The sequence below is a fragment of the Anolis carolinensis genome, chromosome 6 (genome assembly GCF_035594765.1).
Source record: "Anolis carolinensis isolate JA03-04 chromosome 6, rAnoCar3.1.pri, whole genome shotgun sequence".
Lineage (NCBI taxonomy): Eukaryota > Metazoa > Chordata > Lepidosauria > Squamata > Dactyloidae > Anolis > Anolis carolinensis.
Window position 1 is genome coordinate 58989860 of NC_085846.1, and position 15643 is coordinate 59005502.

Here is a 15643-nt window from a genome sequence, read left to right on the forward strand (position 1 = left end):
GTGTGTTTATATATATATAGTTGCATGCATGTTATGTTGCTGTGTTTTGACTGTGTTGTACCCGGCTTTGCACCATGAGGAGAGGCAGGTAACAAATTAAATGTATTAGTATTAATAATAGTATCACAGCTTTTAACTATATAAATAAACATTGTGCTTCCGTACTCCCTTTCCCATCCTCCTTGTATGCAATTATTCCCTGCCCTTATTTCCTATCTGGCTACAAACCATAGTTATATTTGAAATGGACAGTAAGAGCCAAGTTAAGTAACCAAATCTTAGCAATGGGCACAAAGTCTAAATGTACAGAGTATTTTTAACTACGAGCTTTCATCTGAATCTCTCTCTCTCTACATGTTTAAAATTATTCCTTACACAACAGCATTGAGATTTAAGGTTTGGAAAATTCCTCTGCTGTTTGTTCCTCTGCTGAGAGGTTTGAGGCACCATGGTGATAATTGAGATAAAAAAATGTTTATAAATTGCAGATTGCAGGAAACAAAACCATTTGCTTTCTACTTTACAGGGTTTTGGTTTTATGCCATCCATTATGCCAGTATTTTCCAGGAAAAGTTTATTGTTCAAAGACTTCTTCGTCTTTGTACAAACAGCTTTTATGTAAATTGTACACTCATTTTAAAGCATGCATTTGAAAGCATAATTGTTTTAAATTATAAATAGGATTGGTAACTCAAAATAATTTTCAACTGTCTGAAAAGGGGTAAAAGGTAAAGGTTTTCCCCCGACATTAAGTCCAGTCATGTCTGACTCTGGGGTGTGGTGCTCATCTCCATTTCTAAGCCGAAGAGCCGGCGTTGTCCGTAGACACCTCCAAGGTCATGTGACATGACTGCATGGAGCGCCGTTACCTTCCCACCGGAGCGGTACCTATTGATTCCGCTCACACTGGCATGTTTTCGAACTGCTAGGTTGGCAGGAGCTGGAAATAACAGCGGCCGCTCACGCCGCTCCTGGGGATTGAACCTGGGACCTTTCGGTCTCCAGCTCAGTGCTTTAACGCACTTCGCCACCGGGGTTTGAAAAGGAGCTTACTTCAAAAGCAACCGATAAATGGGGTAAAAAAAAGGATACTTAATCTTGGAGACTGTGTCAATTAATCTGTAAATAGTGAGATAACTCCAAGCATTACATTATATTGGGAACACTGAGTTTGCAATGTTTAGTTTTAAACTATCCAAATTATTAACCGCCTTTATTCCGATTTATGGAAGGAAGGTAGAATAATTGATCAAACAGGTAACCTAATGGCTTTACATTTTCTGTTTTCTGAAAGCCACTATCATAGATTAATTTAAGAAGATAAAGCTATTACTTCATATTTGCCATAGTTGTCAAGAACAGAACCTAAATCTTCCAGAGACCTTACAGTTTTCCAGATATATTACTCCTGCTGTTATTTGGATATATATGTTGACAATTTATATTGCCGCAGTAAGGACTGAAATTAGTGATCCATTCGTCATCTGAATTACTAAGACAGACCCCAGAAATCATTGCTAGGTCTCTCTGGTGGATATTGAAACACCCTTGGTATAAGATCTGATAGCATCAGAGACAGCATTTTCTGATATATCCTAGTAGATCCATGAAACATGCATGCACCCTTGAACACAGCAAAGGGATGGAGGGAAATTCTTCATCTGCCTCACTCATCTTTGCTTTCTCTAATATAAAAAATACCTTCTTAGGTCAAGCTACCCAATTGTGATGACTCATGGGCCATGTAGTCCCATTCCTAGTGCTGTTGTGACTGACGAAGAGGAGAACTTGGGTTTTCCTCCATTTCAGCCAGAAAGGGAACCATTTCAGCCAGAAATTGAGCCTTTGCACCTGCAGGAGGCTTGTCTTCCAGAAATCTCCCAAACAAGCCCGGAGTCGAGTTCTCCCCCTTTTTCGCGCCGTAATTACATTCTCCAGCAGAAAGGAGTGCAACAGGCTAATCGCAGGAGTTTGAGAATAGCAGCAAAGCATTCAGATGATTAAAGCCTGTTCCCATGAGAAATTTTAGGGAGTCATACATCTGGACACAGAGATTGACTTTCGTTTCTGGTTCCCCAGAGAAGTGTTCTCTGGTGGGGAAAACAAGGCCTATTTAGGTTCCTTGCTCCCGGAGGGATCTTGCGGAGTCAATTCGTCAGCAACTGGAGTAGTGTGTGTGGACAGCTACTCCGCTTCCAAGCCTTTGTTCCTGATTCAAGCCTTCGTTTACCAGCCTTGTTCTTCCACGGATTTTGCCTTGCTTTCCAAGACCCAGCCTTGCCTTGTTTCCCGGATTTTGCCAAGTAAATACCACGGATCTTGTCCTTGCTCCTCGTTCCTTGCTGCCTTGTATCCAAGCCTTGTTTTTCCAAGAATCAAGTTACTTCCTAGCCTCGTTCAAGTTCATGGACTAAAAGACCTTGTCATCTCCCCTCACTTTGCCTGGCAAAGTGAGTGTTTCGGTTATTGGATTACAACTTTGGACCTTAATATTTCATATTGGACATTGCTTCTTTGGACTAATTTTGACCTTTCCTGAAAGGTCTACTCCTGGACTAATTCATACGCTTGCTTTTATTAACTTTACATATTTCCTTAATAAAGATATTAGATAGATTCTGGCCTCTGTGTATGGTTATTGGTGCTCTGCTGCCTGGGTCCTGACACCAATGCAAAATGTTGGGCACCACTAGCACTCTTGGCAGAGCTGCCTAACATACAAAGAGCCGAAAACACTGGGTACAAAGTATCTTTTCCCCAGCTTCCCATTCTGATATTTATCCTTCCTGACAGGATGGCTGACCTAGTCTCCCGCAAACCTCCGTAATGCAAGGCTTTGACTTGCTACACACTTCATTCCCTCTTCACTCATGATAATGACCTAAATTCATTCCAAGTTTATTATGATTTAGATGGGGGGAGGCAACTATTTTAATGTACTTCCCCCTTCCATGTCCAGTCGGTCATATCACCATGCTTTCTGGAACTAAAAGGGGAGTAACATTGCTTCGGGTTTTTTTGACTGATATGGAAAATGCTGGAGAATTTAGTGAAATGTGGGGTTGAGTTAGGGAAGGAAAATTACTATCCGTATTTACTCAAGTATAATGCACCATCGAAGGTAATGTGCACCTCAATTTTAAAAGTGTGCATTTAAAAAATAATATTTGCTGTCACATGTAATGCAAGAGGGAGGTGGCCGCAACAAGGCTAGTGGAAAGCCACACCCCTCTGTCTGACCTCTTCACCAGCCTTTTTGCAGCCACCATCAGCTTCTGCTCCTTCACAGTGTCCTGGTGGGGAAACTGCCCCTCCATCAAGCCTTCCTTCCAGCCTTTTTGGGGCCACCATTGGCTTTCCATCTGCCTTTTGGGCCACAATTGGCTTCTCACCAGCCTTTTCACGGCCACTGCTGCCTCTCCCTCCTCTGTCCCCAGCTGGGATCTTTTGCCCAAGAGAATAGGTAGGTTTAGGTGCGTAATTCTAATGTGCCGTTGAATCTAATGGGCAACTCAATTTTAGTGATGTAATTTAGCCCAAAAGGTATGCATTAGACTTGAGTAAATATGAATATATTTTGGGGAGGCTTTGCATATTTGGAGTTGTTTGAAGGCAAAAATTTATCTTTAAAAACCTGAGGGAATTTTGGAGACCACAGAAGTGGGCTTAGCCTCACAGGTGCGGCTGGCGGGGACGAGAGACAGGGCCTTTTCAGTAGTGGCTCCCCGCCTATGGAATGCCCTCCCCAGTGAAGTCAGGCAGGCTCCCTCCCTCCTATCCTTCCGTAGGAAGGTTAAAACTTGGTTGTGGGGCCAGGCTTTTGAATAACAATTAGCAGCATTAATTAGAACTCAATTGACAGACGTAGTCCTTTGAATTTGAACATGCCCATTTTAGAATGTATTTTAGAATGTTTTTATGAATATTGATGTAAGTTATAATTTTTAAATTGATTCATAGTGTATTGTATAATTTTAATATGTGTGCTTATTGTAAGCCGCCCTGAGTCCCCTCTCGGGTGAGAAGGGCGGGATATAAATGTTGTAATAAATAAATAATATAAATTAGGGCCACAGGAGAATCCTGAGTCATCTCTTCCTCATAGAATTCAAAGCAAAGATTGTGAGATATGACTTCTCAGCTTTTGAAAGAGAAGCCATAACCTTTTGATAAATTGCCTACTAGTTATTATGTGACTTACCTTGGTAAAGACAGCTAATGGCATGCCATACTGGTCCTCTTCCAAACCAGATATAAGTCCAGGAACAAGCACTGCATGGCCTGCGTTAGGTTGAGGCTGCACAGTAATTGGAATGCTTTCAGAGATTGCAGATTCCTTTGGGAGGATTTCAGTCTGTCCTGCTGCTGCAGGGATTTCATGTTCCCCTTCTTTCAAATTGGGATCCTCTAGAACACTAGGGTCTAAGGTTTCCCAGTCACTTTCAGAGGATTCTGGAGAAGTGCGGGATGGAGGCTTCAAATGCTGCTCGGTGTCCTTTGAGGACAGGGTTTCATGAAGATGGTCCTCAGTCTGGAATAAAGGTTCATCCTCTTGGTTTCCAGACAATGCCTGCTGTTCTCCTGTCATTCCAAGGTTTGTATTTGAAAGTGCCGTAGAAGACATTGAAACATAATAATCCAGAGGGGGGAAGTCCTGCTGACCAACATCCTCTGTTATGCTCTTTCTTGGCCGGTACTGTGAACAGTCAGTAAGACCATGTTCTATCATACCTAGAAATCATAAGAATTTCAGCATAATTTGTATTTTATGCCTTTAGTATACGAAATACGATAATGTTTTAAGCTGTATTTTCTATTTCTAAAGCCAATCTGCTACCGAGCACAATTCAATGTGCTGGCTTTAGCCTATAAAGCTCTAAACAGTTCTGGCTCAGCTTACTTATCTGAACATATCTCCCTCTATGAACCATCTCGGAGTTTAAGATCATCTGGAGAGGCCCTGCTCTCAGCTCTGCCCTCTTCGCAGGCGCAACTGGCGGAGACGAGAGACAGAGCTTTCTCAGTGGTGGCCCCCTCGGCTATGGAACTCCTTCCCCAGAGAGATTAGATGAGTTCCCTCCTTCCTGACCTTCCGCAAAAAAGTGAAGATGTGGCTCTTTGACCAAGCCTTCAAAAATCTAGTGCAATAATACAAAACATGTATAAATGACCTATGGAATGGCCCCGGACTACGCCTATGGATCACGTGATTTTAACTTGTATGGATTCAACTGTTTTCATTGTTTTAATGGTGTGATTTTTTTTTATTGTACTATGTTTTTAAAGGCATTGCCTATGTTGTGAAACCACCTTGAGTACCCTCTAGGGTTGAGAAAGGCGGGATAAAAGAGCCATAAATTAATTAATAAATAAAGTAACAAAATGACTTTCAATCTGTACAGGGTGGGGTGCTAATAATGATTTCTCACTAGAAAATTCCATTTTTAATGGAAAGAAATGTGGTTTTTCCCTATGGCTTCGCATTTTTTGGAAATGTTACATCTTTATGAAGAAACAATCTAAATGGTGTAGCATCCTTTTTGACCTTGGCAGTCAATCAGAAGTTACAAAAGCATAGAAGTAATAGCCCTCTCCACACTGCCTCCTCCCACAGCTAGCATTTCAGAAAATACTGCTTCTGTATGTGGATACCAAGCATCATGGCGAACAACAATGGACAGATGAATATTATGAATTTCTTTAATACTATTCAAGCTAGTGGACAATGAACTCCATTAAAGCATGAATCTCCTGTTTTGGCTATTTGTATGTATTTACATAAGTCATTAATTCATGCAAATGTTGCTCATTAAAAGTGATCAGTGGTACCAGGTCTGTATTATGATAAATATATTTAGGTCAATACATTTAAATAAAGGCAATTACCAGGAAAGAGGGATAAGACAGTCATAAGGGCTCCCACAAGCCTGTTCACTGGAGAGATATAAAAGAGAACCTGAAATGGGAAAAAATAACATCACAAATGAAAATATCTTGGCAAAAATAAGCAAACTCCTAGGAATGCCAATTCATAACATCCAGTTTGACAAAGTCCAGAGGAAGTATCAATATAAACATCTGGATTTTATTTGTTAAAGAGGACAACATGCGTGCAACATGTAGAACTCTCAAACTCTGGAAGTAAAATTTACTAGTAGTAGTAAGTTTAAAGAATAAACATTTAGTCACTATTGATTTCCCTTCACATTCAAGCATTTTAAATAGGTTACTCAAGGATGTCTTTATAGGTGCAGTTTTTAAATGGTTGTGCTGGGACTTGCGAGATCCAGGTTTTGGTCCCTGATCAGCCATTATAATCACTAGCTGATTATGAGTAAGTCTCTCTTTCTGTCTGAGCTATCTCAAAAGATGGTTATGAGCATAAACTGGAAAGTGAAAGAGCCATGTATCTAAATGAGCATGAATCTCATTGGTGAAATAGCCAGCATTAATAATAAATAAATCTATACCTAAAGCCTAAGAGTAAACAAAGCAGTTTGTAATATGGTCTGTAAATATTTATATGCTGCAAAGTTCTTTTCTGGGTCTCTGTTCCAAGTGGGGCTTCGACCGGAATCTATGAAGCACTGAAGCTCCGCGACAATGACAAGATTCGCTTCCTGCGGAAAGGTGTCTCAAAAGCAGTTGTAACTTAGAATATAGCATGCTTTGATATGTCTATTTTCACTAGGTCTATACAAGTTATATGTTATATCTTATAAAGAGCACAATATTAGACCATTTTCTTTTTATCTTTTAAAGAATACCTGAAGCAAAGCCAACAATATATCAATTTAAAAAACATTTGCCGCTTACCAGAAGAAGGGTTAAACCGAAACTGGAGTAAACCTGGGAACCAGTAGTAAACGGCCTATTTTGACCTACAGCCAGCTACTCAGAAATGACATCTGAATTAAATCTGTTCCCCCGGTTGGGGAGCTGTAAACAGCTCATTTCGAACTACAACCAGCTACTCAGAAAGGGCATCTATGCAAAATCTGTTCCCCTGGCTTGGGAGCTTACTCCTGACAAACTGAATCTACTTCCTATAGACTATAGACTACAATTCCAAGAGATATCTTATATCCTTGGCATTTTCAACACAGGATTAAATATCTATAAGATCTTTATCTCAAGGTATATCCTCTATATCAAGTGTCTCAAAAACTGGAGTTCTGAAGAATTGCTCTAATATTAGAGAGACACTGAGTCAGTTTGACTCCACACCAGGTTTAAGCCTATTGAATATATAATTGATTCCTTTAGTTTCATATTATAGCAGCATATATTATTTTGTAAAGGTTGAATGTACATGAGGCACTAATACACATACTGTGTTGTCTTCAAAAAGTAAGTTGGAGTCTTGAGAAATTGTTCAAATACCGCAGACTACTCTATGTTGACTCCATTTCGCATTTAAGTCTCTAAGATTGCAGTTTCTTGAAACATTATATCCTGTAAAATACTGCTGTGTATTACAACAGTTGACTATACTTCATTATTGTTATTATTGTTGTGAACACTTATGAGAATGTCAAATGTATATGATGCTCTAATATACATACTTTGTTTATAGCATATGTTTTGAACCTTTATAGTGTTTGCGTATCTTTTTAACATTGGTTAGAATAGACATCTGTGTTTATTGATTACTACTCTTAGTTAAGACATAAAGTGCTAGTATATTCACTCTTGTCATTTGTCCAATAGAGATTTTTATTCCTCTTCTTTTAGGACATCTGAAGACTGAAGCTTGTTCTGGCCATATCCATATCCTTAGCCCAAAGCTGAAACTGGAAGTAAAGGATATCCCAGGAATGGGCAAAGTTTGGCCCTCCAACATGTTTTGGACTTCCAGAAATCCCAGCCAGCTTATTTGCTGTAGGGAATTGTGGGATTGAAGTCCAAAACACCTGGAGGGTAAAGGTTCACCCATTCCTGGGATAAATTGTCTTTTCCAGGGATGGGTGAACCTTTAGGAAGTAAACCATGCTCCCCCTTTAGAATTCTCCCTGTGTTTGGTTCAAGGAACAACTCCAGTAGGCCCCAGCACTTCAGAATTAGACAAATATGAAATTATGACAGTATCTCTTCTGAGCTTTCATATGTTTTGATTTGTAAACAGTTCAGACATATCTCTTCTTACAGACATGGCACACAAGCATGACATAGTTGACCCTATGGCAATCTAAACCAAAAGGTAGAACAACCCAGAGTGTAATCTATTTTTGCACTGCCTGTTTATAAGCTATGCCTTGACAATGATTAAAGAAATTCAGGCATGTCCTCATACTGGTGTTTGTTGTTTTTTCCCCTATAGTCATTAGTATAATTATATCTTTTTCTGTTCCAGTGGGCTACTCTTTATTGTGGACCTATTACATGTTTTCTAAAGAATTTTGCATGGGATTTCTACAGACATATAATTGGCAAATTACCTTTGTCAAGGCACCTGTTGCAAATGAAATATTAAAAAAGATGCTACTGCAAATTGGCTCACTGCTTGTGTAGGACTGTGCACTTCATCTATTCACAGATATCTTTAATATGTTTCAAATAAACCACTCAGTTAACATGCCTGTTCATTTTCCCCCAGCAGCTTTGGGGAGTAGGGAATCTCTTACCTTTTTCTCTAAAAGAATCAGCTTAAAAAGAATCAAGACCTAAAAAAAAACAAAAAAACAAAAACAAAACACACACACACACAATGATGTACACATATCTTAAAACATCAACAATAATTCCGTATGTTGAACTTTTGTTGAACATTATTTAGTATTGCATAAATGCCTCATAAAGACACACAGAATTTTAAAAAGGTTATTTTATTAACTGGCCTTTTGATTATAATACTCAAATGGGTAAAAAAAAAGCATAAGGCAGTTTATAAAATCAGGCATTTGTCTATAAAGAGAATGCTGGAAGCTGCCACACAATTTCCACATTTGGTCCAGAGCTTTAATACACACTTAAATTGATACATATTTGGCATTACGCATCTCTCCTAGCTGTCCCCACAAACTTTGAATTTAGCTTAAAAGTCAATTTACAACCAATCACACAGGCCTGCAAAAATGTATTGGTATCTTGGTTTTTTAGACCTGTTTCTGGGATTATTTGGGGAGCTGATTCAGAAAATTATACTGGATAGACCGAATCAGTTTTAGTTTCTTAAATATGGTTACCATGGTTTTCTGTGGGCATGCAGATGAAAACTAGCACATAACATATGTTCCATATCTCAAAAACTATAGCTTATCGGGGAGAAATAGTGCCATTTTAGAAATCAGCAGGTCAAATATACCAGAAACAGGTCTAACCCTAACTCTTGGACTATAAGAAGATCTAACCAGTCCATCCTTCAGGAAATAATGCCCGGCTGCTCACTGGAGGGAAGGATATTAGAGGCAAAGTTGAAGTATTTTGGCCACATCATGAAGAGACAGGAAAGCTTGGAAAAGATCATGATGCTGGGGAAAATGGAAGGAAAAAGGAAGAGAGGCCGACCAAGGGCAAGACGGATGGATGGGATCCTTGAAGTGACTGGCCTGACCTTGAAGGAACTGGGGGCGGTGACAGCCGACAGGGAGCTCTGGCGTGGACTGGTCCATGAGGTCACGAAGAGTGGAAACGACTATGCGACTGAGCAGCAGCAGGTCTAACATTTAAGGAACTAAAATGTGTGTTTGGTCAGTGTAATTAAACATCAATGGCATGAATATTCAAGGCTGGTTTTCATATTATTACCTTTAACCAGTTTGGTGAACACATTCATTCTGTTTTAGATTGAAAAATCAAATGTATGAGTATGAAGTACTAAATGCTCCCCTTGTCATGTAGTATAGCTAATATAGTCATATGGAGGAATGAAAGGGCAGGAAGAGAAATAAATGTCAGGCCTCCCTTTAAACTAGTGGGTTGCACAAGAAAAAAAAAACATGGAAAAAACAGCTCATGCTTAAAAAAAATGCTGCAACTTAGCCCGTTAAAAGTGTTCGTAACATACTTATAGATCACAAACACAATAAATTAGCTGAACACATTATACAAAATTCACAATATACCTTGTGTCTAAATTGGAGGACAAGATCTCGTGGAGATAGACCTGCAAATATGGAGAGCAAAAATGATGTTTAACATGATCCCATTTATTACATTTGAGAAGAAACATGACACTAGGGTTAAAATATTTCATATTTATTGGTCAGTAGCATTTAAGACAAAATATTTTTACTGGAGAATGCCCAACTATTTGGTTCAAGCATGAATTGGATTGTAATCACCAATGACAGTTGCATTTTCTCACAAAGGGAAAAAAAACATAGGTTGGGAGCTTGCATGGCCTGCTCAGCTATTGCTATTAATACACTATTAATAATCCATCCTTTGTTTCTCAATAAACACAGTTTTAAGAAAGCAGTCAAGCAAGTGAAATGCCAAAAATCCTACTTAAAAGAAGGAAACTTTTGAGTTTTTGTGGTCATGCAATTTTTTTTACCCATGACTGAAGGGAAAGGTAATCACAATAATTAGTAAATTACTGAGGCAATTCAACTTGGTGTAAGATTTTATATGCACTGTTATACTTGATTAAAGGAAAATAAAGCAATTGTAAGGTGTGTAGCCAGTATAACTTACCAAGATAAACTTGTGATCCTTCCAATGAGCTTCCTCCCAGCGAGCTGTTCATATGTTCATAAAGTTCCTTTAAAAAAACATACAAAGCACTAACAACACTCTAGAGATACCTACCAGAAAGTAAATGAAAAATCTTGTCAACCTTGTTTAGAAAAGATATAAAATACTAAGAGTTTTGGAAATATTTTTAAACGAGTCACAAAACTGCAGGTGTCTAACACAAGATCTGTGGGCTGAATGTGGCCCTCGATATCATTTTATGTGTCCCTTTAGAGTCTGGACAGCAATTTTTGTATTCCTCATAATTAGACATTATGGCTAGAGCTGATGGAAATTGTGATATAGTACCATCATGAAGGCTGTAGTTTGTTCTGTTTAGGATAGTAGGGTTCAAATGGAGGTACAAGCCTTGTAGATATGTCTGACTTTAAAGTGTCCTTTCACCCTTCCCCAACCTACAGGTGCTGCAATTCCCATTATCCCCAGCTCACATGGCGAATAATCAAAAGTGATGGGAGTTGTCATTCAATAACCATTGGGGACCCAAATTGGGGAAAATCTAAACAGCACTGAGCACTATGTAAACATATATATAGTTGGCTTTTCAGTCCATGGATTCAATGGGCCTTAGAAAGCAACCATAAGGGTTATGTGGCCCCGAATGATAATTAGACACCCCTGCACTAAAGGCATGAACATCTACCCAACAGGCTCCTATGGGCGTGGACTGGCATCCAAAGAGCTACTTGAAATATACACAAGTTCTTCATATGACCAATGGTAGTTCTCTGTTTGTGTTGGTGTGTTCATGTTACACTACAAATGTTTTTTGAAGGTAGTCTGCAGTGGATAATAGGAGAAGAGACTACTTGAGAAAGAGAAGAATAAATTAGAATTAGTTGTCCGGTTCTTTCTAGAAAGAAAGGATGCTGATGTATACTCAGTAAAAGTATCTGGTCATCTACCACAGTGTTATCTCTATTGGGTTGGAATCAGAATTTGTCCTTCACTAATTGGAAAGCCTTATTCACTTTGCAGAAGGAAATGTGATCCAATGAAGGCCCCCTTCACTAGGAGAAAGAAACAAGACAATATGTTTTGCTAATACCTCTTTTCCCATGCATGCATACTAAGTTGGAGGGTTTTTCAGCCCCTTAGACCAGATTTTGAGTTGCATAAATAAAAATCACTATCCATTTCTTTTAGTTGGGTCATCCAGGTTTTCTGTATGAAACTTTTATGCAACCCACTTAAGGCATGTACAAAGTACAGCTCTAGGTCTTCCTCATTTCCTTTTTGAAGATGCCTTGGATTATATATGGGACCTTGTGATTAAAGAAAACATGTTCCATCTCTCAGCAATAACCCTTTCCTTTGATTCTGTCTGTGGGCTCCAATAAATGGAGCTTTTGACCTACCATGATACCACCTTGTATATTATTGATCTCATCTGATTTTTAAAACTAAATAGGTTTAGGGCTTGTCACTATTTGGATGAGAGAGAACCCAGTCTCATGAGACAGGGATAAAAAAAGGATTCTGCCTAAAGTTCTTAAGAGCAAATGGCAGACAGAGTTGTCAATAAAAGTAAGAAGAGTAGCTAAAATTTTTGAATATGTAGCAATTAAACAAATAATGCAGATCTTCTGTCATTCATAACACACTTGGAATTACCAAGTATAAAATTTTAATTTTAGCTCAAGTATCTATAAACTTTTGTATATTAAAATCATACCTTAAGAATTGAAATTTGTGAGAAGTCCTTTTCTTCAAAATAGGCATGTGTAATGAGTTGTAGTTTAGCCTGGAGAAGCCCATATAGAGGCTTGCAAGAAAAAAAAAACATTATACATTTCAAGAAAGGCATTCAGTCCTAAATATGAAATATCCTGTAGACATGAATGTGCATTATCCCCAATAACTGTATTTTCCCGCAAAGGAAATTTACAAAAAAATTATTTAAAAGGGCATTTATAAAAAACGACTGTCAGCCATTCTATTCGGTAGAATCCTGGCTTCAAAGAGAGCCTTGGCTATCTGATCACAATTTACAGTTTCTTCAATATAGTATTATTATATAGTTTTGAAGAGTGAAACAGTAAATATAGTATAGTGCTATGATGCTCAATTTGAGAACTAGTGCAATGTTATGAGCAATTTATTACGGTCTATGACCAGAATATATGAAAATGGGCACAGGTGCCCGAAAAGGGGAATCGCAGTTCCCATAAAAGTCAAATAAAAGAACAAGTTAAAAACATGTTATAATAAAAACAAATTAAAAGCAGACTATTAGCAGGGTCATCTAATAGTAAATATTGATCCACTAAGAGGCTCTGGAGGGGGATAGAGGGAGCATTTGCAGTATTTCAGTTGTAACAGATTGCTCTGGCTACAGGCCCTGCAGGGTCAGTCATCGTCCGTCTGATGGAAATTGCTGCCGCACAGAACCTGGCGACACTATAGGTTATTGCAGAACAGGAGTCCGAGAGCAGCAGAGAGGTGTAGAGAGGGGTAGGTGTAGAGAGTGCGGCCTGGATGTTTTAAAAGCCAAGGAGTGATGAAATTGATTCTAATATCTCTATAAAACATACACCGGAGGAGCACGTGCTCGATTGTTTCGATATGGCCAGACTCACAAGGGCATAATCTCTCCTAAGCAGGGGTCTTCCGGTACCTCCCCTCCAGTACTGCCGATGGGAGGGCATGGCATCTTGCAAGAGTGAAGGTTTTATGATGATTAGGCACCTCCAGGTTTGTTAAATAAGCCATAGGAGCAATGATATATCTGTTGTCTGCACTAATGTTAAAGACTGGAGAGCAAGCTAAATCAGATTGTCGCTCTGTGTCCAGGATCCGTTGTCTGATATGGACCTTAGCTTGGTACAATGGTAATAAGTGCTGGATAAGAAACAGCTTGAAATCCAAATTAATTCATTCATTTCTCTGTAATTTACCACACAAGGTTCCTACTCATACTGATGCAGATATGAAACCCAAAATTGAGGGATGGGGTGACTTGAAGCCCCCCCTCTCGAAATGATCTTACAAAGCTAGGATCACCAAATTCCTAATATTGCAGTCCTGTCAGGAATTATAACTCAAAAGTGAACTAAATGATCAAGCACTAAGAAATTAAAGACAGCTTTTGATTTTGATCCCTTCCAGGAATAATAAACTAAGCTATACTAAACACATGTATGGCACTCCTAAGAATACATTATACCTCTAAGAGTCTTCCATGTATACAGATGTTTTAATGATAATGGATAAAAAAGTAATTTACCCTATCTCTGTAAGTAAGCAAAATTGTTCTTGCTGTTGTTTTTATACTTATTATTATATTTTTATACTGTTGTGGATGAGTCTCTGAGTAGTAGTAACAACAGGGAGTTGGAGAGTAGGCAGGCAGAAAGGTCTACTCGGGAACAAGATCCTATAGAAGAGCAACAGCAGAAGAGGATTTGGCAAATACTTACTGAACCCACTGATGAAGAGTCTTTTGAAGGGTTTGATGGGGATGATGGGTTTGACAATGAAGCAGTTTCTATGAGAAGTGCTGGGAGTGACACTGATGAGGTTGTGGATGAGATGGATTGGACAAAAGTAGCAGAAGTGGGTGAGGAGCCTACAAGTAGTGGCACATTCAGAAGATCTGTTGGGAATGAAACTTGGAGGGAAGATGATTTGTCTGCTGTTTGGGAGGATGTAAGTAGAAGCAAGAGAAGGGCCGCTTGGCAGGCAAGGCAAAGAGTAGCTCGGGCAGCACAACTGGCAGTTGAGCGTGGGGTGTTGTCTGATTCTAGTTTGGAGGAGAATGCAGAAGCAGCTGAGGATGGGGCGTTGGCTGATTGCAACTCAGAGGAAGGTTTGTAATAAAAGGAGGGCTGGTTGTAATAGGGACCTTGCGACTGGCAAAATGTATGCTGGGTTGCATGTTATGCTGGGTCGTGATTCCTGAACTTTGTGGATTCTTTGGGATTTGTTACTGTTCTTGATTTGGACCTCGGATCGCTTCTGGACATCGTGTTCGCTCTTGTGCCCTGTCTTTGGATTGGACGTTGACGCTGCTGCTGTATCCTGTTTGCTGTGGATGACCCCTGGACCGGCTTGACTACGACTTTACTTCACCTTGGAACATGTTCGCTGAAACGATAGCGAATATCTCTGCCGGGTATTTTGGTTAGTGGTTTGGGATTTTTTTTAGGACTTTGGGACTCTGTTTTACCTCCTTTTTGACCAGTTGGTCTGTGTTTGTTTTTGAATACTATTTTGCTGCTGTTAATCATTTTTGATTCTTTTGAGCTGTTTCTTCATTAAACTATTGTTACTTTGTACTTGGGACTGACTTCGTGGTATCTGTACCTTGACATATACCCTACTTTATCTTTCCCGAAGGAAACTCAAAGCAGCTTAACAAAAAAGCATACCATTTAAAATATGCAAACATTAAAACAGAATTAAATATAAACAGTATTTTAAAATCATAGTTAAAAATCATTAAAACAGATTCAGTTAAAAACCACAGCACCCCTGAATTGATCTTAAAATGTTGAGCCCCTGTACCTTAAAAATAGTTCTGGGGTCCACATATGCAGGGGTTTTCACATCAGATGGCTATTATATCAGAGGATCTTTAAGAGTCATGCTGAAAAAGACCTCTGTTCTGAAACTTATCATAACCTATAATATATAATTCCTTTACTTATAACTGTAAAAATGCGTCCAGAGGAGGGCAACTAAAATGATCAAGGGTCTGGAGAACAACCCCTATGAGGAGGGGCTTAAAGAGCTGGGTATGTTTAGCCTGCAGAAGAGAAGGTTGAGAGAGGACATGATAGCCATGTATAAATATGTGAGGGGAAGTCATAGGGAGGAGGGAGCAAGCTGGTTTTCTGCTGCCCTAGAGACTAGGACGTGGAACAATGGCTTTAAACTACAGGAAAGGAGATTCCACCTGAACATCAGGAAGAACTTTCTAACTGTGAGGGCTGTTCGGCAGTGG

General features: G+C 39.1%; 1 protein-coding gene across 1 annotated transcript in view; it reads right to left on the reverse strand.

Moving 5' to 3' along the window:
• avl9 (AVL9 cell migration associated) overlaps positions 1-15643 on the reverse strand; it is a 39722-nt gene that overhangs the window by 12104 nt on the left and 11975 nt on the right. The window contains exons 5-10 of the mRNA XM_003222261.4: positions 12374-12463; positions 10639-10705; positions 10065-10105; positions 8625-8663; positions 5887-5956; positions 4202-4731 (exon numbers count right to left, since the gene is read on the reverse strand). Coding sequence (XP_003222309.1) covers positions 4202-4731; positions 5887-5956; positions 8625-8663; positions 10065-10105; positions 10639-10705; positions 12374-12463 — 837 coding nt within the window. The remainder of the gene's footprint in view (positions 1-4201; positions 4732-5886; positions 5957-8624; positions 8664-10064; positions 10106-10638; positions 10706-12373; positions 12464-15643) is intronic.